The sequence below is a fragment of the Dermacentor variabilis genome, chromosome 6 (genome assembly GCF_050947875.1).
Source record: "Dermacentor variabilis isolate Ectoservices chromosome 6, ASM5094787v1, whole genome shotgun sequence".
NCBI classification, from domain to species: domain Eukaryota; kingdom Metazoa; phylum Arthropoda; class Arachnida; order Ixodida; family Ixodidae; genus Dermacentor; species Dermacentor variabilis.
Window position 1 is genome coordinate 114,858,291 of NC_134573.1, and position 23,985 is coordinate 114,882,275.

At 46.1% G+C, this 23,985-nt stretch overlaps 1 protein-coding gene across 2 annotated transcripts in view; it reads left to right on the forward strand.

Annotated features, from left to right (window-relative positions):
- The window catches only part of LOC142585061 (multidrug resistance protein mrp-7-like), a 163,810-nt gene that overhangs the window by 96,517 nt on the left and 43,308 nt on the right, over positions 1 to 23,985 (forward strand). For both annotated transcript variants that reach the window (XM_075695534.1, XM_075695535.1), the window contains exons 17-21: positions 2,471 to 2,543; positions 5,389 to 5,599; positions 6,792 to 7,102; positions 9,339 to 9,671; positions 20,705 to 20,809. In XM_075695534.1, coding sequence (XP_075551649.1) covers positions 2,471 to 2,543; positions 5,389 to 5,599; positions 6,792 to 7,102; positions 9,339 to 9,671; positions 20,705 to 20,809 — 1,033 coding nt within the window. The remainder of the gene's footprint in view (positions 1 to 2,470; positions 2,544 to 5,388; positions 5,600 to 6,791; positions 7,103 to 9,338; positions 9,672 to 20,704; positions 20,810 to 23,985) is intronic.

The following is a 23,985-nucleotide window of genomic DNA, read 5'->3' on the forward strand; positions in this document are numbered from 1 at the left end:
ATATATACGGAGGCGAAGCGTGAGGTTGTTGATTATTGAAGATGTTGTCGCCAGTTTTCAAAAACTCTGAAGAAACTGCTCTATCTGCAAGCACCTGCGCTGCGCCTCGCTCAAGTCGCGGATAAAAAACTATGCGGATCCCATGAGCTGTGGAAATGGGGTTACGCGAAGCTTTCATCGGTGTTTGTAAAGAACACTGTTCCTCCTCAGCGACAATTTGCTAGGGGAGGTCACACGACGCATATGGACATATTTTCACTGGGAACCACCTTGCATAGTATAAACGTGTCGTTTTCGACCATGCACATGCCAAGCATGGCAATAATGAAACGACCACGATAGCATAAAGATGACCTTATGACGACGAAACGACGACAATCAAATGACGGCACTGGAAACGCTGCGACACAAAGGCAACGATAGGAGGAGTACGGCCGCATGACAACTGCATACGATGATGCAACAGCGGCAATGGTATGACGACGACGGAAAGACGACGATGAATCACGAGAAAACGATCATGCGTTGGTGGCAAGGAGCGATGACCATGTCATGACGATGGCGGTGTGATGACGGCGGTGTCGACATGATGGCGGGACGGCCACGTGATGCTTATGCTGAAAGGATGCTGATGATGTGACGACGACGTAATAACAAAGATCAGACGCGAACATGGCATAATGCTGCTGCAATAACGTCGATGACATGATGACGGCAATGTGAGGGCAAGGATGTGGTGACGGCATGAAAATCAAGGTATGATGACGTGTAAGTGACGGCGATGCCATGACCACACAGTGTGACGACAACGTGATGCCAATGCTGGAATGATGCTGATGGAATGAACATTACGGAATAACGAAGATGAGAGGTCAACGCGGTATGAGGACGCTGCAATGACGAAAATGACATGATGACGACGATATGATGATGACATGGCGATCACGGGCAGACGACGCTGGAGTGACAGTGATAGCATGATGACCACGATGTGACGACATCGTGATGCTGGTACTGGAATTTTGCCTATGGTATGACGACAAAGGCATGACGACGACTGTGTGAAAACAATGAGTTGACGATGCTAAATTGACATAGTTTGCCGAAAATGGTGTGACGATGCTGGAATGACACCAACTAGTTGTTATGGCGACGGCATGCCGACCAAGGGGAAACCACGAAAGAAGGTTAGACAGTGCAATCACTTCGACAAAGTAACGAAGGAATGATGGCATGACGGCGACGCTATGACAATGACGCAACTACGACAATGGCAGAACAACGCATTGGTGATGACCAAATGGCGATGACAGTATGACGACGATGGCTCGAAGAAAGCGGCGTGAGGACAACTATGACAGCGCAGTAGCCGAGTCAGAGGGAACACGACGGAAGCATGAAAATGAGATGACAACGAATGATAGCTCTCGATGGCATGAATGCAATGTAATGACGACGGTGGCATGTTGGCGTTTGAGCTCGCGTCTAATCTTACGTACATCGCTTGCCACTGCGACATTTGTCAAGAATAACTACATTGGATGTTCGGTTGTACTATGCCCGGTACTGGCAAAGTATGCAAGACTATGAGAACCAAACGTATGAGCGATGCTGAATGAAGATGACTGTATATTGACGATGGTGTGATAACGACGGTATCGCGACAACCTTATGCTGATCCTGGCCTTTGTTGGCTCATGCTGACCGCCTAGCACATCTTTCGCCCACAGTTCAACTTCTCAAGTGCAAGCTGTGCAGTTAGGAGAATGAAATTTTGACAGTAGAATCACTACGGCAGAAAGACGATGATAGAACGACCGTCATGACATGACAACGCATGAATCATCAAAGCAGGGGCATAACGATCATACTGCCGTCCTGTGTATAAGCTATTCAGCAAGACAACAGACAACCAGCTCTAGCAACAGCAGCAGCAAACAGAAGCTGCGGGAAAGTCGAAGCAAGAGGTAAAAAAACTTTGCTTTAAAAATAAGGCAATTGGAATTTGTCAATGGAGGCTGAATTGGGTATGGAGTTATCGAACTAGGTTGCTTTAAAACCAGGCCGTTTGGTATGAACAATACTGCTAGTAATGGTTGCGTTCTTTAGTGACGGTGATGCCTCCTAGACGTTCAGTTAGGAGAGCAGTCAGTCATAGACCGAACAGTTCGTAATGCAGAATGCAGATTTCTGCACCGAAATAAATTTCTGGCTGATATAGCAGTGTGCTCGAATTAGCCTAATACATGTCGTTTGCCTTACATAGAATTAAAACAAGTAGTAAAACTTCTAAGCTGATGCCTCAATATGAACTGAAGGGATGTCTGCTTGCTACACTGTCATACACGTTTATTGCAGCATTAATAGATCCCTTGCTGAAGATCATGTGGCTGCATAATGTGAATTTTCCTTAACTTCCGCATTTTCTCGTTGAAAAACTTATTTTGTCACTGACGCATTGCCTTTATAGGCACAGCGAACCTCATTTCGAAGAGAACGAGGAGAAATTGAAGGTCATCAAAGAAGAAGGAATGTCAAGCAAGGTAACTCAGTTCTGACTCTACTTAGTCGAGCAGGGTTGCTTGCAAAATCAAGCTATCAAGGTTAGAATCTGAAAACGTTATGATGTAGGTATTATCGGCACTGACTCGGCGCATGGCAAAGCTACGTTTTTAGCTATCTATAAATTTAGACGCTACTTTATGGCGGCAGTACATAAAACACTGAAGCCTCAATAGGAAATATTTACGAAAGGCAGAATATATGGACATATATTTAATCACGTACAGTCGGGAAGAGAAGTCTGGGAACCAGAGGAAACATGAAGCCACGATAGGAAATATACGAAAATAGAGTTACTGTATCATACATAATCATGTATGCCTTGTAATGGACATTCGGGCAAGTCACGCTGTTTGCAACATTTAGCCCATGGTTTCTACAAGAACTCTTATATTTCAGGAAATAAAACGCATGTATGTATGTATGTATGTATGTATGTATGTATGTATGTATGTATGTATGTATGTATGTATGTATGTATGTATGTATGTATGTATGTATGTATGTATGTATGTATGTATGTATGTATGTATGTATGTATGTATGTATGTATGTATGTATGTATGTATGTATGTATGTATGTATGTATGTATGTATGTATGTATGTATGTATGTATGTATGTATGTATGTATGTATGTATGTATGTATGTATGTATGTATGTATGTATGTATGTATGTATGTATGTATGTATGTATGTATGTATGTATGTATGTATGTATGTATGTATGTATGTATGTATGTATGTATGTATGTATGTATGTATGTATGTATGTATGTATGTATGTATGTATGTATGTATGTATGTATGTATGTATGTATGTATGTATGTATTCAGAACCTGTCTGTCAACAATTGTGAACTACTTTTAACGTTGAGAGCACATTTACTCAACTATGTTATGGTTAAAGAAGGGTGGCAGATTCGTTTAGTTTGATATTACATTATTTTTGTTCCACCAGAGCGTGATATGAAGCAGTAGAACAGAACGACAGAACACAAGGATGAAAGACTCGACAGGCTAAGATGGGCCCATAAATTCTCAAGTATATATAATAACGTAGGTCAACAAAGGCTTAGACAAGTAAAAACATGTTACCTCTTCGCATCTTCTTTAAATAAAGTGGAAAGAATAAAGCAACAAATTGATCGGGAAACAGGTCTATACTTTTTTGTTCATGTAGTTCTTTTAGAATATGTAATTATTTCCTGCCAACAACGCTTTGTAATCATGAGTTCGGCACAATATTTAGCGATAGCTTTTTATGTCATAGCATCTTTCTTTCAGAAACTTGTGTGGTTTAAATATGCTTACGCCAAAAAAGATGTCACCGTTGCCTGTGTTGATTGTGGGTGAAAAGCCTGGAAAATCCATGTTTTTGGGTTGACAAAAAGCGAAGACCCCGACTTCTGCCTATTTTTTTTTCCTTTTGAAAGAAACACTTGATTTTTACTCCCTCATTTCAATATAATTAAACCTAAAATTCAAGGATCCTAGGAATAGGTAGCACGAAATGCGTACAAAACATTGCTTGTTTGGTGTGAGCAACGTTGTTAAGATAATGCTCACAACCAGGTTAAAAAAGTCTCTTACACCTGGTGGGGATAAAATGGACCAGGAAGTAAGACTGGTCGTCATACTTTAGCTACTGCAAGGTTTTATAAGAGAGCTAATAAGAGTCACATAGATAGAGATTTATGCACAGGTTCACTTCGAAAATGCCTCAATATTATAGCTATAGTAACGTAGGCTTTGCTGTTAGATGTTACGATGAATGTCTGCTGCAAAATAAATAAATGAATAAATAAAAAAAGCAGGGATAAGATGAATAACGCCGCAGTCGTCAAAGAGCGATAAGTAACTGCACACTATAGAAATATAGGTTTTAATAAAGAGAGAAAATATCAAGGAGAGAGAGGCGAAATGCTAGACTGCTATCGATGTATATATATTACGTGATTAGCTCAGTCACGCTAAGCGACTGTTTGTCGCCGCCACGTTTCAAGAGCATGCCAATAGAAATCATCCTCATCGTCATGTAGTTATAAGCAGCCATTGTTATTGTATTTGCGTTGCTATCAGGCATAGTGAGTGGCGCATGTCGTACACCGTCATCAAAAAAAGAAAAAAAAAGAAATCTCACTTACGAGTAAAGGTAATTATGCACGCAATAAAATTAAACGCAAGTGCGATTTAAACCCTATCTCAAGGTGATATAATTCAGTTAATATTGCGCTGTTCAACACAAAAATCTTCAGGACTCTTGTTGACGCCTCTTCCAAAAAGGTGCATACATTAAAACACCGGGAGGTAGCAAATTGTGCACTCAAAAGAATGTTTTTCGGTCTTGTCAATGAAGACATTCGCATGGACAGTAAACCAGAATAATGCTACAGCTGCATGCACGAGCGTAGGGGTCAAGGTTTCTGGGGCTTAATCACTTTTGAGAAATCTCATTATATACGTCAATGGGCCTGCAATTGAACGCCGCTGAACAAGCGTTTAGAACTGAGCAAGTAACGTACAGGGTAAAAATGCAAGAAGGGTAAAAGTGCAGAAGAGTGCAGAGTACTGCTGTAACATGTTCAGAGCATGTCGAGAGCTGATGACATGTTCAGAGGCGATAATCTGTGACGATGCATCCCATGAACGGGTTGGTGGACGATTAAGTGTCGGTGGACGTGACTATCTTTTACCAGCAACGTGCGACTGTATTCAATCTAAATTATGTTCCGTAGTTACTTAGGCAGCTCCCTCACTGCGTTTGCGCATTCATAATGGTGGTCTTCAGTAACGTTTAGAACTTATGGTCTGTGCTTCTTTCAGGGATTCTTTGAAATCGTGCGAGCATACTTCAAGTACTCTGGTTCGTGTGCACCGGCGGCACTGTTATTCCTGGCGGCGAGTGCCGTATTTGTGGCCTGTCAATTGCTTTGCATCAAAGCGTGGGCGGCGACGATGATGAGCGACGCGGTAAACACGACGAACTCGGGGCGGAGCATTGTTTGCTGGCTCGCCTTCTTTTGCTTGGGAGATGGTAAGTTCGTTTAGATTGAACGACCGAATTTTATACACGCATAGAGCCCGTCAAAATTAGTACACACCTCGTGTGCCAAAATATGTAGTGCTTTTTGATGTGCGTAAGAAATAAAACTGGAACATGTCCATTGAACGAATAAAAAAAAATATACGATAGAAGGGATTCTAGTTTCAGAATTTGCTTGTTGTGGTATTCATAATTTCGTCCATCGAGAGAAATATAGCTTATATTGCCATTTTGTTTACGATTAGCTTTCAGTATGAATGGTAGACCGCGCCTTAACATTTTATCACGCGCTGCCCTTATACAGGCAGGTGTGTCGCCAGTGAAGGCTTAGAATGTCTTTGCTACAGAAGCTTTGACGGGGTGAAATCGTGGATTACAGGCGTCTGTTCTGGACGACGCATGTATTACGCTTTTCGTTCACTGCAAGATAAACCACTAAAGACACTGGAACATGTTAAGACTTCAAAGTGCACACAGTAATGAAAATGAAGCTGATAATAAAGGAGCACACGATGCACAATCATGAGCATCTGCAGAAACTTTTCCAGGCTGTTAAACATGCCGAATAATCTTTCTTATAACTTCTTACTGCCCCTATAAACATAATAAATGTTTTGCTTCGGTTTCTGGGCGCGTTTTGTGAAAAAAATATAAGAAAATCCTACTTGCAGCCGCACCACTAGCGCTCCCACCTTTCTCGCTTCTTGTCTTCAAAATTTTCTTGAAACAATAAAACAGAAATAGAAATGACGAGCGGTTACTGCCATCTAATAACCTAGATGGAAGTGGAGGTAATGTACTGCGAAACAAATCAGCTACCTACAAGGACTGTGTTTGTTCCTTGGCACCTAAAAATGACGCCAGGTAAAGCAAATAGGCTTCTTCCGTACTTCTATAATTCGAAGCTTCACTATAAATGAGCTAATGGTATTTGGCAGAGTGGTCCGAGAGTTCCTGGAGGAAGGTTAAATGTGACTACCGTTGGTCGCTGTTGCAGACGCCCATGATAGCAAGGTTTTTCGCGGGAAACTGATAGGTTGGGTCTGTGTCCCCTGTACAGTTAACTTATGGCCGTGTGAAAAATCCTTCAGTAGCCCAGTAGCCGTCGTTCAGACATGATGACACGAGAATTGTCTCAAACCGGTATTCTATACAATGGTGCCGTTTTGGTTCGTTTATGCAGTTATCCTAAGGCTTGTCGGGGGCATGCTGTTGGCTCGAGCCAATCACCACCGTTCGCTGAAGCTTCATGCCGACATGCTGGAGCGGGTAGCCGGCAGCGCGCTCTCTTTCTTCGACGCTACGCCAAGGGGGCGGATCTTCAATCGTTTCTCGGTGGATCTGGATACAAACGACACTCGTGTATTTGTGTTCTTCAAGCTGCTTCTGCAGAACCTCTTTTATGTGTTCGCACGTCTCGCTGTCATAGGAACCCAGGCGCCCTTGGTGTTTGGCCTTACCCTTTGTGCAGAGATTATATTGCTATTTTGCATGGTGAGTTCGATTGAATTACCCGTTTCTTGAAACCACAATCTTTGTTACTCTCGCTGCATTGCTATTGAGCATGAGTATTCTGCGAACTATGCACAAAGTAATCATGTCAATTGGAACGTGGGATAAATTGAAATTAATTGAATGTTACGAGCAAACGAAGCTAAGGCAACGTCCACACAGTATTAGCCTCTCCAGATCGGGACAACCTTGCACTTTGCTGCCCGACATGGACGTCTCAGATTGTTCGAGGATTAGGCAGCTCAGAAACCGTGATATAGCGCATAACTATTAGTTCAGAATTATGCGGTTTGGTAAAAGAACTGAGGCGGGCCTGCAAATGTAAGCGCTACGGGTAGTTTGTGGAGAAAGAAAGAATTGCTGTAGAATACTCTTTGGAAATGTTGCATACTTATAACGCATTAGGTGTGAAGCTTCCCGAGCTGCGTATGAATACGATCTCCGTAGTATGTGTTACCACGCCATGACGCTCCTAGTGCGGATGTGTTGCCTGTAATGGCTGCCTAGGGCTTCGTAATTTCAAACAAATAATCGATCATCGCAAAAGCAATTGTGCAGTTCATCTGTAGCAGTCCTACGGGATATTTATATAAATATGATGTTCGACGAGCAACTGCCTTATAACGGTCAACATACACTGTGCTCAAAATCTTAAATATATTTTCGTGAAATATATGGTTTAGTCTACAAAAGCCCTTTAGCCAGATAATAGCCACAGCATTTGAGATATTCTGTAGTTTAAGGCACTTGGCATCCGGCTGCTTTTTCAGTTCACCTAGTGCATAGAGTGAAAGCTGAGACGGTGAAAACGAACGTTATGTGTGTAGTCACTTGGTTTGAGGCATGAGACACGAAGTGCGTGTACGGCCTGGATACAGTACATTTTCCCAATTTTTTAAGAACGCGCTAAACAGCGGTTCATTTATATTTTCTCGGGGCTTTCTTGACAACCGGCATGCTCACAGTTCATAATACTTGCTAGAATTTGCTTTCTTATTTCCCTTGTACGTATGTAGCGCATGGTCAGGTGCATTTTCTTTCTTATTTTTTTTTTCTATAAGAATACCGCCACTCACTAAGTAAGCGCTAAAACAACTGGAGTACTCTGGCACAAGTGTGGCAAGCTCAGGTACAATAAATAGCTTCCACTATCGCAGTAACATACCGAACACAACGCTGCTTCAGGTAAATGACCTTAATTAGGGCGAGCGAGAGCTCTCGAATATGTGCGTAGCTTTATTTGAGTAGCTCATTAAACCTGCATAGGAATTACCAGCATTACCTCTGCTTCTTTAATGGGCCCTGTCACTCCTTGTGGAGATAAGAGGAAAACGTCTCCTACCTGTAGGCGAATCTCCTGTGAACATGTAGGCCCAATATTATTAGACTGCATAATCTCCTGTCAAAAACAGTCAAGCAACGCTTACTATCTCCTTGGCGATACCGTGAGTAGCTACGTAGCAAGCGGCAGGAAGCGGCTCAAGAGGTATTGTATGACGCGATTGTGAAGACATTCTCAGCAACTTTGTTAGGGCTAATTCCGAGTTAAATCAGTGAAAAGTACACAACTTCGCCATCGCAAACAGACCAACACTGCATTTCATTTTTGCACTTGCGGCATGCACACGACAGCTGATCGTAGCTGCGTCTGCTGCGCGTGACCTCTGAGATAGCACCGGCGTGCTGCATGGCGTGGATGCCGAGGCCGCAGTGAGGTGTCGCGACGAGCCCTCTCGCCGTCCACACGCTCTGACAACCAAGTTTTCTGACTGGTGCATGTAAGGTGACGTAGCTCTAGCGCATGGTGACGCAAGGGAATCCGGGCGCCCATCCCTTGTTGAGAAAGCGCGGCGCAAGCCTGAACCGGAAGTAGCGTCGCAAACAAACGAACAAACAAACACAAACAAGAAAGCAAATGGACAAGCAAACAAAGAAGAAGACGAAAAAGTCCAACTTCTAGGCAGGGCTTTGCCCACTTGGCATCCAGCGGGCTAGTAGAGATTAAAAGGGAGGGAATGAACCCTGCATTTGTGCGACAGCTACCTTTAAATGTACTTTACCTTGAAGGATGTGAAAAAATGTTCGTCGCCAGAAACTGATGTGCCGGCGTTCTTTAATGTGAAACCATTCTATTATTAGTTAGAAAAATGTTTCAGGTGAAGACTATTACTATTGATATAATATTTTTTACTGGCCTTCCTGTGCGATCTTTTTTCAGCGCTATCTGATACGTGCCACGATGGTTGGACGCCTCTACGAAAGCACCCGCCTGTCTCGAGTACTCCAGCACCTGATCGAGACACTCGACTGTGCAGGCCTGATACGCTGCTACGGTGTCATGGAACGTTTCTGTGCCCGGTTCCGCCGAATCATGACTACATACCTAGAGTCGTTCAACGTGTTTGTCTACTGCTTCGCTATGGGCCGCCTCATCAGTACCATCTGCGCCCTAGTGGTCATAGCGCTCACCGTAGCTATAATCGTTGCACCAGCCCGTGATGACCCAAGTTCTGCTGCAATGGCTGGCCTGTCGTTGTTGTCGGCATTCACGGTAAGCTAGCATCATCTGGAACATAGACTGCTTAAGCGCGTTATTATTTTTTTCAATTGTCAGTGTGGCTAGTTAGCATACTGAAGTTAACGATCAGTCAAAATTAAAGGGAACTAGAAGGCGCACAGGAGCTGCACTAACTTACATCCAATGTTTTGCTGGAAAACATAACGTGAGTACAACCAGGGTACCGTCCCTCACACACTCAAGCAGCGCATAGACATAAGTATTAAGGTGCCCTGAGTACAGCGTGGAGTAAACGACCCTGGCTCTGTGTAAAGAAGCGGCAGAGGGCAGAAAAAAAGAAGACTTAACAGACTTCAGCGACTGCTTCAGCTCTGAACTGATTTACTGCGGCACTATGGCAGGTTCTTTAAGCGAAACAGCCATCTGATGAGGAACAACTTCTTTTGCGGTGGGCACAACCTTGCTTCCATTCGCTACAGACTTGTTTACCAAGGACTCCCGAATACATGTACACATGCGACCAATTTCGGTGTCTGTTGTGCAATATACAAAGCATACATTTCTAAGCGCCGAAGCCGCCCTGTAGCGCATTGGTTAGCGCACCGGCTCTGAACTACGAGTAGAAATTGACGCAGGGACATCATTTCAATCCGCGGTAGCGGCGTTGGGCGAATTTTGTCTGTTTATTTCTTTTTGCCGCATGAACAGTGCGTCGCTTAGACTGATGGCATGACGGCGCATGTGTTGGTAGTGTCATTCCATGTTTGTGTGGTTAGGTGGCACCGTTTCAAAGAAATGTACCCTTTAGACGTCGACCCGGCGATTGGAGTATTGTGACGGAGAAGGCTGGCGGACGGAAACAACCAACCTAGCCCCATAACTGCTTCTTAAACACTTGCTATAATGTTGACGCATATGACATTGACAAACGCACAAGCCATTACGATTCCCGCAGGGGCGTCTGCGTCAGCAGGCGTTTGGTGTGTTGCTACACCACGTACCCGAGCACACGAGGGTTGGACCCTCCCGCGTGTAGCCGTGCGCGGCTTAGCCGTGTCTGGGGAAAAGGGGATCCTGGGGTTGAGCCGATGCTGGGTGTTCGGACCTTTAAGGCCCCCGGTGGAGGCAACACACCTCTTCGGCCCCGGCTTCACATAGACGGCCCTTCACATAGACCCACCTGGAGGACATCGGCAGTCGCCTTTTCCTGTCTCTTGATGCCAATGTAGCTTATGATATGTTTCCTGAAACACTGCAGCCTATATATGCAACTAGCTTTCCTGAAACATCTGTTAAACAAAACAGAAAGACACGGAAACCTTGGGTTACAGCGGTACTTAGTGTAAGAATAAATCATAAAAATTACCTTTACAATCTATTTACCAAAACTAAAGATCAGAATAAATTTAGAGATATTAAATATTATGGAAATCGGTTGAACAAGCACTTAGCAAAAGCGCGACGTGAATATTTTGCAAATCTTCTAGATTTCAAAACAGGATCCACAGATGTCATATGGAAGAGATTAGCTTCATTACTGAATTATAAGGCCTCACCAAATGTGATACAGAAACTGATTATAAATGGTACTGAACTAATAGGTAAACCACTTGCAGATGCGTTTAATAAATATTTTGTTAATCTTTAGGTAGAAGATGCCGTTTACAACAATCTGGAAAACCTTCGATGGAATAGAGAAACAATTTTCGTCAAACCGACAAGTGAAGCGGAAATATTAACAATAGCTCGCCTAAATAACAGTAATAGAAAAGATGTTAATGGTTTTAAAAATAAACCTCTTAAGTATATAGCTGATCTCGTTGCACCAGTTATAAGACATATTTTTCCACTGGTCTTATTCAAGTTCTTTCCGCATAACATGCGGCTTGCGCGGGTAACTTGTTTATAAAAAGGGAAACAAAAATGACATCAACAATTACAGACCTATCTCTATTCTACCTACTTTATCTAAAGCATTCGAGAAAGTTTTATTAAGCCGATTTAAGAAATTTCAAGCAAAACACAAGATAATAACAAACTCTCAGTATGGCTTTCGGCGATAGCTAAGTACAGAATTTGCCCTTCTAACTCTAAAGGAACATATTTTACCGCATTTCGAGCAAGGTAATTTTGTACTTGGATTATTGCTGGACTTTTCCAAAGCGTTTTACGTCATTAGTCATAAAATATTGTTTCAAAAATTTGAGTGGCATGGTTACTGTGGCAAAGCCTTAAGTTTGTTACAGTCTTACTTGAAACATCGGAAAGAAATTGTTAAAATAGCTGACTCTATCTCCGAACAATTACGGGTTTCTAGCGACGTACCTCAGGGCGGTATTTTAGGCCCATTTCTGCTCAATATGTATATAAATGATATTACAAACATTTCTCTTATAGCACAATTTATTATATACGCCGACGACACGAGCATTTTCCTAGCAGAAAAAGATATTGAAGAAGTATTTAACTCTGCAGAATCCACACTGCTTCCTTTAGAAGAATGGACTGAAAAAAACCGCCTGACGACCAATGTGTCCAAGACGAAATGCATATTATTCAGGTCAAAAGGGAGAAATATAACCGTAAAGAGAAAAATAACCTTACACTCTATTCCGATTGAAATTGTTTCTGCATTTGAAACATTAGGAGTAATTTTTCATCAAACTTTATCATGGAACCATCATATTAACCATCTACCAACGAAACTCTCTCAAGTTAAAGGTCTCATATACCGCAATCGTAGTTATTCTGATACGGAAGATTACGCTGGTCATGTATAACACCCTGTTTTCCTCAAGCTTAAACTACTGTCGATTACTGTGGGCATCAACAATGAAGGGAACCCGCCGTGGTTGCTCAGTGGTTATGGTGTTAGGCTGCTGAGCACGAGTTCGCGGGATCGAATCCCGGCCACGGCGGCCGCATATCGATGGAGGCGAAATGCGAAAACACCCGTGTACTTAGATTTAGGTGCACGTTAAAGAACCCCAGGTGGCCAAAATTTCCGCAGTCCCCCACTACTGCGTGCCTCATAATCAGAAAGTGGTTTTGGCACGTAAAACCCCATAAATTATTAACAACGAAGGGAAATATACAAAAGATCCATATACTTCAAGAAAGGTTTCTTCGTACACTAGAAAATGTGCACAGTCGTTCTCACACACACAAAATATTTCCAAAATACAACGTTATGCCTACTATGAAGACATGCGATTGCCGACTAAGTAAGCTTTATAAACAGGAAATAAGAAATGGTGGCACATTCTTAAACAGTTATCAAGCCTACGCAGTGACGTTCCTAGCCATGTAACCCATTACTACGAATACTGGAATATAAACCACACCGCACGACGTATGGTCTTCAAACACTGGAAAATCAGTTACCGAGATTATTAAATAAACTGACTAGAGAAAAAATACAGCTGCAAATATGTACATTCAATGAGCTCCGGAAATATTCTATGCCCGAATTATCATGTCTTTGACTGTCACTCACAATCTGCAATTACGCTACTATCTTTTTATCCTTATTCCGTTATCGTTGTTATCAACCTACTTATGTTTTTATTAAGTCCTTTCTCCTTATTCTAAGTGAGCATGTTATCATTACCCACTTTTATTGTATATGTGTGGATGTTATTTCCACCGGAGTGAATTGTATTTATGACTTTTATTTATGACTTGTAATATTGAATGGTATTTTGAATTTTAATTTGAATTGTAGTGAATTGTATTTTTTCTTAGTAAGCTATACTTTCGTGTGATTTTTTTTAATTGCTTCAAGGTATTTGTTCTGTCATTACTTTCTGCCTTATATCACGATCATTTTCGTTTCAATTTCCGGAAAATGGAATTCATTTATCAGGGTGTATTGTGTAGTTTGTTGTGTTTTTTTTTCAGTTTTTTTTTCTGATATAAGCAATGCCGCTATACCGCTGTCATGTGCATGGGGGCCTGCAACTTCGTGAAGCTGTCATTTATGACAGCTTTCACTGCTGGCCTCCAGTGTCGTGTAGCCTATATGTGACACAAAAAGGTATCATCATCATCATCATCATCATCATCATCATCATCATCATCATCATCATCATCATCATCATCATCATCATCATCATCATCATCATCATCATCATCATCATCATTATCATCATCATCACCACCACCATCATCATCATCATCATCATCATCATCATTATCATTATTATATAGACACTACCGGCGCATTTCTGCAGTTGCCGTGATGTTCCGTATAAAATCCGTATAACATCTAGTAGTTCTGAAACTAGAAAACCGGTGACAATGCGAAGGGTGAGCTCATTTTTGTTTTTTGTAAATGTAGTAGCAGTGGTATAAGACTTTGTTCAGCCCAAAATTATAGGCCGAGGATCGGCCTATAGATTATCAACCGCCTGGGTGGCCAGTCGACGCTGTTCTTCACCTTCAGCGCCAAGCCAGTCGAGCCAGGTGGTGATGGAAAGGGAAGCGGGAGGATAGGAACTTGATTGCTGAGCAGCGGGACAGTAGAATAGGCATTGGGATAGGTGTGCATAAGCAGAGGGGCAGATGGGACAGGACGGGTCGGAGCGATAGCGACAGAGAAAGAGGCGGGAAGGGGTAACGAGTGCATTCATGTGGATGTGGCGCAGAAGGCGAGCCTCCGGCACAGTGAGTGATGGATGAGGGCGAGTGTAGAGACGCTTGTCGAGACAGGGCTGGAGGTAAACTTCCTTGATAGTGCGGCGCAGGGAGAGAGTCCCCCAGAATCCTCCGAGGGCCTGGAGCAGGGGAACAACGGCGCCCGGTTAAAAACGTTACGGGCGAGCTGATGGGCCAGCTCATTGTCGTCAATCCCCGAATGCCCAGGGACCCAGCGGAGGAAGACGGTGGAAGTTTGAAGTGCGGAGACCGCTCGTTTGACCTCCTGTTGGAGTGCGTGGGGTAGGAAGCGGTTTCGTATGTTGTGAATGGCGGCTTGGCAGTCGGTGTATATCGTGTACTCTGGGAGCGAGGAAAGGGAGGGAAACGATTGTAGGGCATGTACAATGACAAGGACCTCGAGAGAGAGTGCGTCCGGATGGTGTAGGTACGGCCCACTCGTGTGAATTTCAGGTGCTGGGAGGTGGGGATGGTAGATTGCGTAGCCGCAGGAACCTCGATGAGCTATAAAAGAGGCATCCGTGGAGGCTACTCACTGGGTAGTGAAGAGGGGGGAACGATGCTGCGCGGCCGTGTGACGACGACCGGCAGGCAGGACAGGTGACATCTTGGACGGGAGGGGAAGGCTGCGAAGATTGGGAGCCGGGGTGGATTTTGGAGAGGTAAGGGTGGAAATGGGAACGGGAGAGATATCCGCCTGGGCCAGGAACCACTGACCCTGACGGGTAAGAGAAAGCCGGGCAAGCTGGGAGTCACGGCGGAGAGAGAAAAGAGAACGAAGAGGATGGGAAAGGCCTGTGGCAAAAAGGTTAGCAGTAGAGGTGGTGATAGGGAGGTTGAGAGCTGCCTTGTACAGGCCCACAAGGGTGGTCTCGAGGGTGTTAAGCTGAGTGTGGGTGAATGAAACGTAAGGTACAAAGTACAAGGACTTGTTCAGGGCGAGCGCATGAGCAACTCGGCACGCATGAGCCTCGTAGAGGCCGAGCGCCGAGGGCAGGAGGTGAGTTACCGAGTGACAGGACCTGAGAGCGTGGCGGAGGGCTTGCCCATTCTTGGCTACATGCAGCTGGAAGCCAGGAACTTTGCATTGGAGGACAATAGGAATGGGAGATCTGGAAAGATGGAGGGAGATTTGGGCATTTCGGGAGCGCTGGTATGAGGCGTACTTAAAGGGACACTAAAGTGAAAAATGATCTCTTCTGCATCAGTAAATTACCGTTCTACAACACCAAAAACACCACTCTTACAACGATAAGACGTTTGGTAAGCGACAAAAAGCGCAAGAACGAAATACGGGCGGCGATGCCTACTTGAGTTCCGGCACCTGGGGGCTGTGACGTGTTGGATTTTCATGGCATCTTCTAGGGCCTACTAATTATATATAACGCTACAGATTGACTACATTGTGTTCTAAATGAAACAAATATTAAACATGCCAAGTTTCGGGAACCTTTATTCAGCCAACGCGGCCCAAATGCGAAAACATACTTTGGAATCGCTGACGTTACGCTGACGCTGACGGTTTCGACGCGAAATTCAAATACTGATTCTTGGGCCTTCATTTTCTCACCTAATAATCAAACTAATTGATTGCCTGCAGGTTTCTCAAACAAAGCTTCATTAGTCTAAACAGATTTATTGTTTCGCTTTAGTGTTCCTTTAAGAAGGAGAAGCTCGGATTTCTCCGGAGCAGGAGACAGGCCAGCAGTGGAGAGAAAGGAGTTAGTGAGATCAAGGCCACGTTGCAGGGTGTCTTGTACGTGACCGGGAGAACCAGACGAACACCAGAGGGTGATGTCGTCAGCATAAGAAATGTGATGGAGGTCAGGAATTTCGGCTAGTTGGGAGGCGAGAGGGGTCATAACAAGATTAAAGAAAGTAGGAGAGAGAACAGCACCTTGAGGAGGGCCACGGGTGAGTGGGTGGGGGTCGGACAGATGTGGGGTGTCCACTCGGAAGCGAGCCACTCGGTTACAGAGGAAGGGGCGAAGATAAGAGTACATGTGGTTGCCGCAGTCTAGGGAGGAGATTTGGGACAGTATGTGGTCGTGGCACACACCGCCGAAGGCCTTGCGGACATCAACACTCACAAGAGCGTGGATCTGGCTAGGGGTGGGCGAGAGAAAGGTGTTCTGGAGGATCAGGAACATGTCCTGTGCACTGACGCGGCGTCGAAAGCCGATCAGAGAATGGGGGAAGAACTCTCTCGCCTCAAGAAAATCAGAGAGGCAAGTCAAAGCCATTCGCTCAAGGGTCTTGCCAACACACGACGTCATGGAGATAGGGCAAAGGTTAGAAAGGGAGAGAGGTTTGCCCGGCTTCGAAATCATAGAAATAAGGGAGGATGTCTAAGAGCTCGGCAAGCAGCCGCTGTCCCAGGCATTGTTGAAAGTCTGGAGGAGGGATTCCTTGGCGTTTTCGTGGAAGTTGCGGAGTGTGGTGTATGTGACGGTGTCCTCACCGGGAGCCGAGCGAGTAACATTAGCTGCCAGGGCAGCTTAGAGCTCCCGGAGAGTGGAAGGGCGGTCGAGCTGTGGGTTAGGATTGCCCGAGTAGGCTGGGTGGGAAGGTGGGAGAGGGGGTGGAAGATACAAAGAAGTGAGCTTGCCAAAGACATCGGAGGGAGTTCCCTGAGTGAGGGCTTTTGCTAGAGTGGGAGCAAGGGCAGGCTTCGTACTTAAGAAAGATTTAAAAAGGGACCACGTGGATCGCGAGTGCAATGCGGAATCCTGGCTGTCACAAAGCGCACTCCAACGAGAATACTCGAGGGACGCGCCATGGGCGACTATCTTAGCCCGCAGAGCAGCAATCCGGGAGGAAAGTTGGGTATTTTGGGATTGGGGACGGAACGAAGTTGGAGACGTTTCCACCGACGCCACGAACGGAGAAAGTGAGGATCCGGGTCAGTGATAGGGTGTCGTGAGCGAACGAGACGGCTACTGGTCGAAAGCGCTGCGGAGATGCGGGACGTCCAGTGGTCGTAAGATTCAAAGGAGGCGGAAAGGAGATTAGTGCGAAATGCGTGCCAGTCAGTGTGAGTAGTTAAGTGCGATCGAGGGATGTAGGAAAGTGAGGCGCTAATATGAATCAAGAAATGGTCGCTGAGAATGGTGTCAGGCCTGCCAGTGAAAGGAAAGGGAGCCCCAAGAGAAAGAGAGGTCCAGTGTCGTGGAGCGCTGTGAGACAGTGCCCGCTCAAGGAGGGGCGCCAGGAATATTAAGAAGGGTGACGTGGCGTTCCTGGGCAAGACAGTGGAGAAGGTGGCCGGGCTTGAGGGTCTGGGGGTAGCCCCAGAACGTGTGAGGGGCGTTAAAATCGCCCCCAAGGAGGAGATGGGAGGTGGAGCGAAGAGAATGAAGGAACTTGCCCAAGGCAGTGAATAAAGAGGATGTGACAGAGGGATTGTAGAAAGACATAAGGGTGAGTGAAATGCGGGAAGAAGGTTGGTAATACACCACACCAACTAAATACTTATGGAGGCTGGAGGGGATATCAAGTGGCTCGACGAGGACGTCGCTGCGTACATAAATGACGCAAGCGGCGTGCCCGCCGTGGCATGGTAGGCGCGGTGACCTGGGACTGTGCGGGCCGTCCGCGTCTCCTGGAGAAGGAGAAAATGAGGCAGGGAGGGGCGGGTGAGGAGATAGTGGTGGAAGGGGTCTTATTCTGGCGAAGGTTTTGGCAATTCCACTACACAATCTCGAGATCCTTTCCACCCGCCATCTATGATAGGTTAGAGATGGAAGAGTTTCCGGGGACACGTTCCTTCTTTTTGGCCGCGGGGAGTGACTCCTGGAGGGAGCCCAGCATAGAAGTGAAGGATTCCAATTGCTTGGATTGGGCTTGGAGTGTGGTGAGGATCTGGACAATCGAAGTTTCCAGCTGAAGCAAGCGAGTATGGTGTGCGGTGGTGGTGGTTTCTACCAGGTTGGCCAATGGGGCGACCTGGGCGTTAGAGGATGGGGTGATGAACATGGCAAGGTGCTCACTTAGCTTGGTGAGCGGGGATGTAAGAGAGGAGGTGGTTGTCTGGAGGGTTTGTGTCAATGCGTGGATTTGGTGTTGTAAATCTGGGGAGATTCGCTGTTGTTCGCGCTGGTGACGCTCCAGCATTGTGAGCCGGAGATCGAATGAGCGGTTCTTGTCAAGGGTACAGTAGTGCCAAAAATGGACGCTGGCATCGAGGGCCCTTTCACTGTAGCGGCGTAGGAGCCCGGAGGTGATGGAGCCCGAGGTGAACGAGATACAAGGTTAGCGAAAGAGGCGGAAGAAGGGGTGGGCTGCGTAGCCCGGCGCAAAGCTGTGCGATGGAGAAACGCTGCTTTGGCACGCTCGCGTTGTTTAGCAAGGAGGAAGGGGCAGGTGGGGTCAAGAGAGGGATGTGTGTTTACTTGGCAATGAATGCACCATGGTTGGGCACACACGTTAGCGGTAGGATCTGCGGGTAGAGCAGCAGCACAGCTGCGGCACTTGGCCGGAACGTTATGCAGAGGGCATTGGTGAGCATGGTGTCCCATAGCAAGACGACGGGTGCGTGTGGGGGGCTTAGGCTTATAAGGGCGGCATCGGAAAGCGAGGCGTTTGAGATACACGAAGTGGGGTGTGATGGTGCCAGCGAAGGTCAGGAGCACTGATTCAGTACTGCCCATCATACCAGCAGCCAGAATATCAGTTGTGAATGATTCAAGGTCATGAATGAGCTGAGCAGGAGTAAAGTGACCGCGTGCGTTATGAATGACGCCGAGGCATGAAATGGGAGGATTGGGCGCATATGTTTTGACGGTGATTGGCTTACCGTGGAGCTGAAGATGCGTGAGAGGAAGTAGGAGTCGGGCGGTGATAGGGGATTGTGTTTTCAGAAATACAAGGCTGTGAGCTGGCTTGGCCTGAAGAGTGATCTGTGCACTGGTTTTGGTGGAGAGATGTGCTGCGGAGATGATGGCGGCGAGCAAGTCGTAAAGAGGCAGCTTGGGAGTGATAGTACCAGGTGGAAGTTGGATCCCAACTGAGGTAAGCTCGGTGCGAGGCCGGGCGGCGGAGGCAGGTTTACGGCTGGTACTGACGGTGCTCCAGCCGCTTTCCATTGATGGCGTATTATGATAGTTGTCAGGGGACGTCGTGAAATCCATCTCCACCGACGAGTCGTCAGCCGAATACACGGTGGTCAAGGAGGTAGGGGCGGCACAGAAACACAGCTCGAAACACTGGGAATGTCATCGGTGGGCGTAGAGTTTGCACTGTCCAGCACGGCAAAAGTGGTGGATCCGGCAGAGCCGGCTGCAATTCAGATATCTGATTGCAGCTCTTTGCAACAGGCACCAATGTGTTTGCAATAGACGCGGCGGCATCTGTGGCGGCGATGGTGAACGCTGCTGGCTGCGACAGGGTTAGGGGTCCGAGACTCTAGGCGTCGCTGACAGCGTGGAGCTTGGTCGTAGGAGACATTGAGGCGACGAACGCCGACTGCGATACGGCTGTCGAGTCTGAGCTCTCAGCGTTGCTCACAGCGTTGAATGTGGCCGGAATATGCACGGTAGCAGGCGCGGAGTGCAGGAACGCAGCCGGTTGAGACAGGGCTGCCGGCTTAGAAATGTTCACGTCACTACTAGCATTGAGCATTGACAGAGTCAATTCACCGGCGGCGGTAGAGAAGGAGGCCAGCGGAGCATTGGTGGGTGTCGGCTGCAGGGTCTTCGTGAGACGCTTAACTCCAGAGGTACAGGCACGGCGAGTTACGGTTAGCGCAGCGCCGCGCCGCTTCGGAGTTGTGGAGGGGCCTGGAGGGCCAGCCTGGCGTCGGACCGGGATGCGAATGGTGTCCACTTGTCACGGACGTCTTCGTTAAATAATGAAGAGCAAACCCAGGGGCGGGCAAGGCCATGAAGCGGGCCAGGGACACGTGAAAACGGAGCACGATATGCTGCCAGATAAACGGGGCAGCGCACCTAGTATCTCCCTTGTAAATGTACCTTCATAACATGTTTAGGCAAGCGCACTACTGGGCCTCCTTGCACTTGCTGTCGCGTGAAGGCTTTGGGGCGTATGAGGTCATATATGCTACGGTGGAGCGTTCTGGCTGGCGTAGGAGAGCCATTTTCTCTCTCCGACGCCTGTAGGTAACGCTGCTGCCGGAGAAGGGCCGGGCGCCGCTACAGATTTACTGATTAACGGTTTTGTTATTACGGAAGTACGCAACAAAACAATGAACGCTACCCAAATGTCCTCACTGCAACAACTACACTCCTTGATGCACAGCATCTCTTTATTAAAGCGAATAATTTTCTAGAATCGTTCGGCTATTCCCTTGCATTGATAATTACGGTCAGTTGTTTCTGACCATTTAGAGTGCTGAGCAAAGTGCACCATTGTCTGTCCCGGTGAAGCAACAGCTTTTTTGACCATTTCTGCAGGTTCCGTTTGCTATGATGATGACTTTCCTGGGCCTCTTCTGGAACGCGCTGGGTGACGCTGCTTTCCAGAGGGCCCTGGAATATACGGAACTACCTTTGGAAAAGGTGAGTATGTGTGAAAGGCTTCGCTAAACCTAACACACTATTCAAAAGTTATCAACGAAGTATTTTTACAGGTTGCGTTTGGTACTTCTCACATTTCCGCTCCTACAACCGGTTGTGGAGAGGCGGGCATCAGGTATTCGAAAAGTCACAATATGGAATTGGTTAGTTAAGAAGATATAGAATTCACCGATGTAGAGTACACGTTACTAGTGTGCATTGAAGACAGACGATGCGTGATTCCGCTTATCAGGAATCGTGATAATAGTACCAGTTGGAATCCGACATTTCCAATATACGACTAGTTTTATGAATAGCGTTGATTGCGCAGAGCGGAAGAAAACTACATGGATGAAGGATGATCATATTGGGAAGCATGCTTATTTACTTTATTAATTTGCAATACCTAAATGGCTCGAGGGAATGAGTTTTACGTGATGGGCAAATGTTTTATACGATATTGAAACCTACTAGTTTTGGAAAGTTAGTATAATGTTGGAAAGAAAGCAATTTGTCAAAAGTGCACATCTGTTGGAGAGTTAGATGCTAAAAAATAATTAAGCGACATATTTCTCTAGCTTCCTCTCCCATTTTGGATGGACGGCGGCCGATCTGGCGCTGTACAAACAGGGAGGAGAGTCACCTTGACTAGCGATACGTATGTGCCGGTTGCTGTCTTACTGAGCAGACAATATGGGCCGATGGGTATATCGGTTCTTCGATGCATTCCCTTACCATGTGGTAGAGGCTGTTTGGAGTGTGGAAGAATTTGCACTCGAATTTATAAAGGGCGTTGTAAATGAAATGATATTTCGAGCAATGTGGGAACGTTCGCATTCTAAATTATCGCGTCCTCTTTTCAGAACTTCGGGTGCGGCGAGGTATAGATTCTTCTCCAACGTCTGTAGTGAGCATGTCCCGGTATCTGAGCAGAATGGGTCGACCTGCTAGGACCGTTACTCTATCTTCTAGCGAGGCTACTCGGAGAGTATTTTATAGGGCTTCAGCCAGCGTGCTGCCTTGTTACTTGCAAGGGACGAGTCTCCCGCTGTCCAGACTGTGAGTGAGTGGGCAGTCGGGCTATGAGGAACGTTTATTCCAGGTGTGAAGGGATATCAGTGCAGAGCACCGACATAATATGGCATGCGCAAATCATGCAGGATCACACGACGTGAGCTTTAACCAGCGCTGCTGCACAGACTATGTACAGTTCGGGTAAGTAAGTGGCTTGTGTGTTTGAGGACGCGTTGGGTGGCTGGCTTTATTCAGACTATCGTGCAATTGCGTCACGCTGTATGCCAGTCTGTCAGAATCGTGACGTAGTCTGTTGAGTTAGCCGCAGTGAGTGCTAGGACTATTCACTTCATGTTCGCTGCCGAAAGTTATTTTCGCTGCCAAATACAGCACAGTGGTAGCCCCTTGGGTCAACTGAAATCGTAGCACTCACAGACGGAATACGATAGGATCGCATTAATTCCCAATTAAACCACTGCCGTTCTGAGGCACTCGTGTGAGAAACGGCGCTCCGTACATAAATGTGAGAGAAAGAGGGGCGCGGGCTGCTTCGAGGCTACACTCTAAACAAAAAATAAAAAAGCCACGCTTACTTAAGCGTGCGTTTCCAGCTTTTCTAAGCTTAATCTAAGCGTGATATTTCCCCACGCTTAACTATCACGCCTGCTAGGAACGATCAGTAACCTCTCTTCACGCATAGCAAACGTGATAATGACCCCTGTTTCCACGCTTACTATGGCGTGACCTATCTCCGTGCTTACAGAGGGTCACCGATGGGGCAAGGGGGATGGAGTGAGGAGCATGCGCCATCCCCCTCGCCCCTTCTCTGCGTGGATTGGAAGGAACGAACAAACACCGGCCCTGGTCGGCTTGGGCCGCTTCTCTGAAGCGAGTTTTGCTCACCAAGCTCTTCGCAGTCCTCTTCTTTAACTTCTGCTTCGGCGGCGCCGACTGTGACGAACCAAGACGCTATGACAGTGGCAGCATGCTGGCGAAGTAGAAACTGAGTATGCTGCACAGAGATTGCGCAAGGTGCTCCAACCGGTGACACTAAAACTAATCCTCTAAGAAGGGGTTTTGCAAAGGCCTGGCACATTTCAACAACGCCAAGGAATGTAAAACGTAAACAAGCCCCTGGGTGTCACCTTGTACACAAGGACGAATTCCCTCTCAACCGGTCCCTGCCGCACCACGCGCTCGAAGTTAGCAAGCCTTGTGTAGGATGAGGAAGTCAGGACAGAAGTTACCACATTAAAATCATCATGCTTGCACTCTTCCTCTGATTGTTGGCCGAAAATACCTGATCAAATTCTTTTTCACTGGCCTCTTTCTCTAAGAAACACGAATACTCTACGCAGCGAAAAAAGTATTACGTACATGTTTCTTCCTGGGGTAATTCTTTCATTCATATCATTCATTCCCAGAATATACGATACAATGAAACGTTGATGCTCGAACAGAGTTAAAGTGTTTTCGGAGTGGTGAGAAAGCGTAAGTCAGTATAAGAGTTTGATTTATTAGCGCAACGCAGTGAACAAATACTTTGACCTTGCTTGCGCCCATGATATTTCTTTGCTTGTTCTTGACTTCAAGTTGGCCATGTACTGCCGGATATGTTACATATTACATACCATAAAGGCATAGGCACATTGCTAGTGCCTTTTCTACGGATGTCATATCGGGAAATGCCAACAAAGACTCCAAGAAAAACATTGGGAAAATTACTTGTTCTTAGCAATTGAATTGACGAAATAGTAAATTAGTGGCCATGAAAGTTGATGAAAAACAACTTGCCGCAGGGGGCAAGAGGTCCAACGCCTTCGACTTGCGCGTGCCATGCTCTCGTGTCGCATTACGCGAGTGATCCCACGTTTTCGCGTAATGCCAAGACGTGGGATCGTTCCCCACCTGCGGCAAGTTATTTTTTCATCCACTTTCATTGCTATTATTTTTCATTTCTTTAACTCAGTTGGTAAGTACAAGCAATTTCCCCTATGTTTTCCTTGGTGTCCTTGTTGGCTTCTCATGATCTGAGTAATAAAAATCAGGACCCTCGGTCATTCCCATTTCTCCTCGTTTTTCTAGGGATGTGTCATCATCAATGGTATCAATGCTTTCCTGCTCACAGCCGCAGATGAGGAGCCTTGATTCCACCCAGACAATGC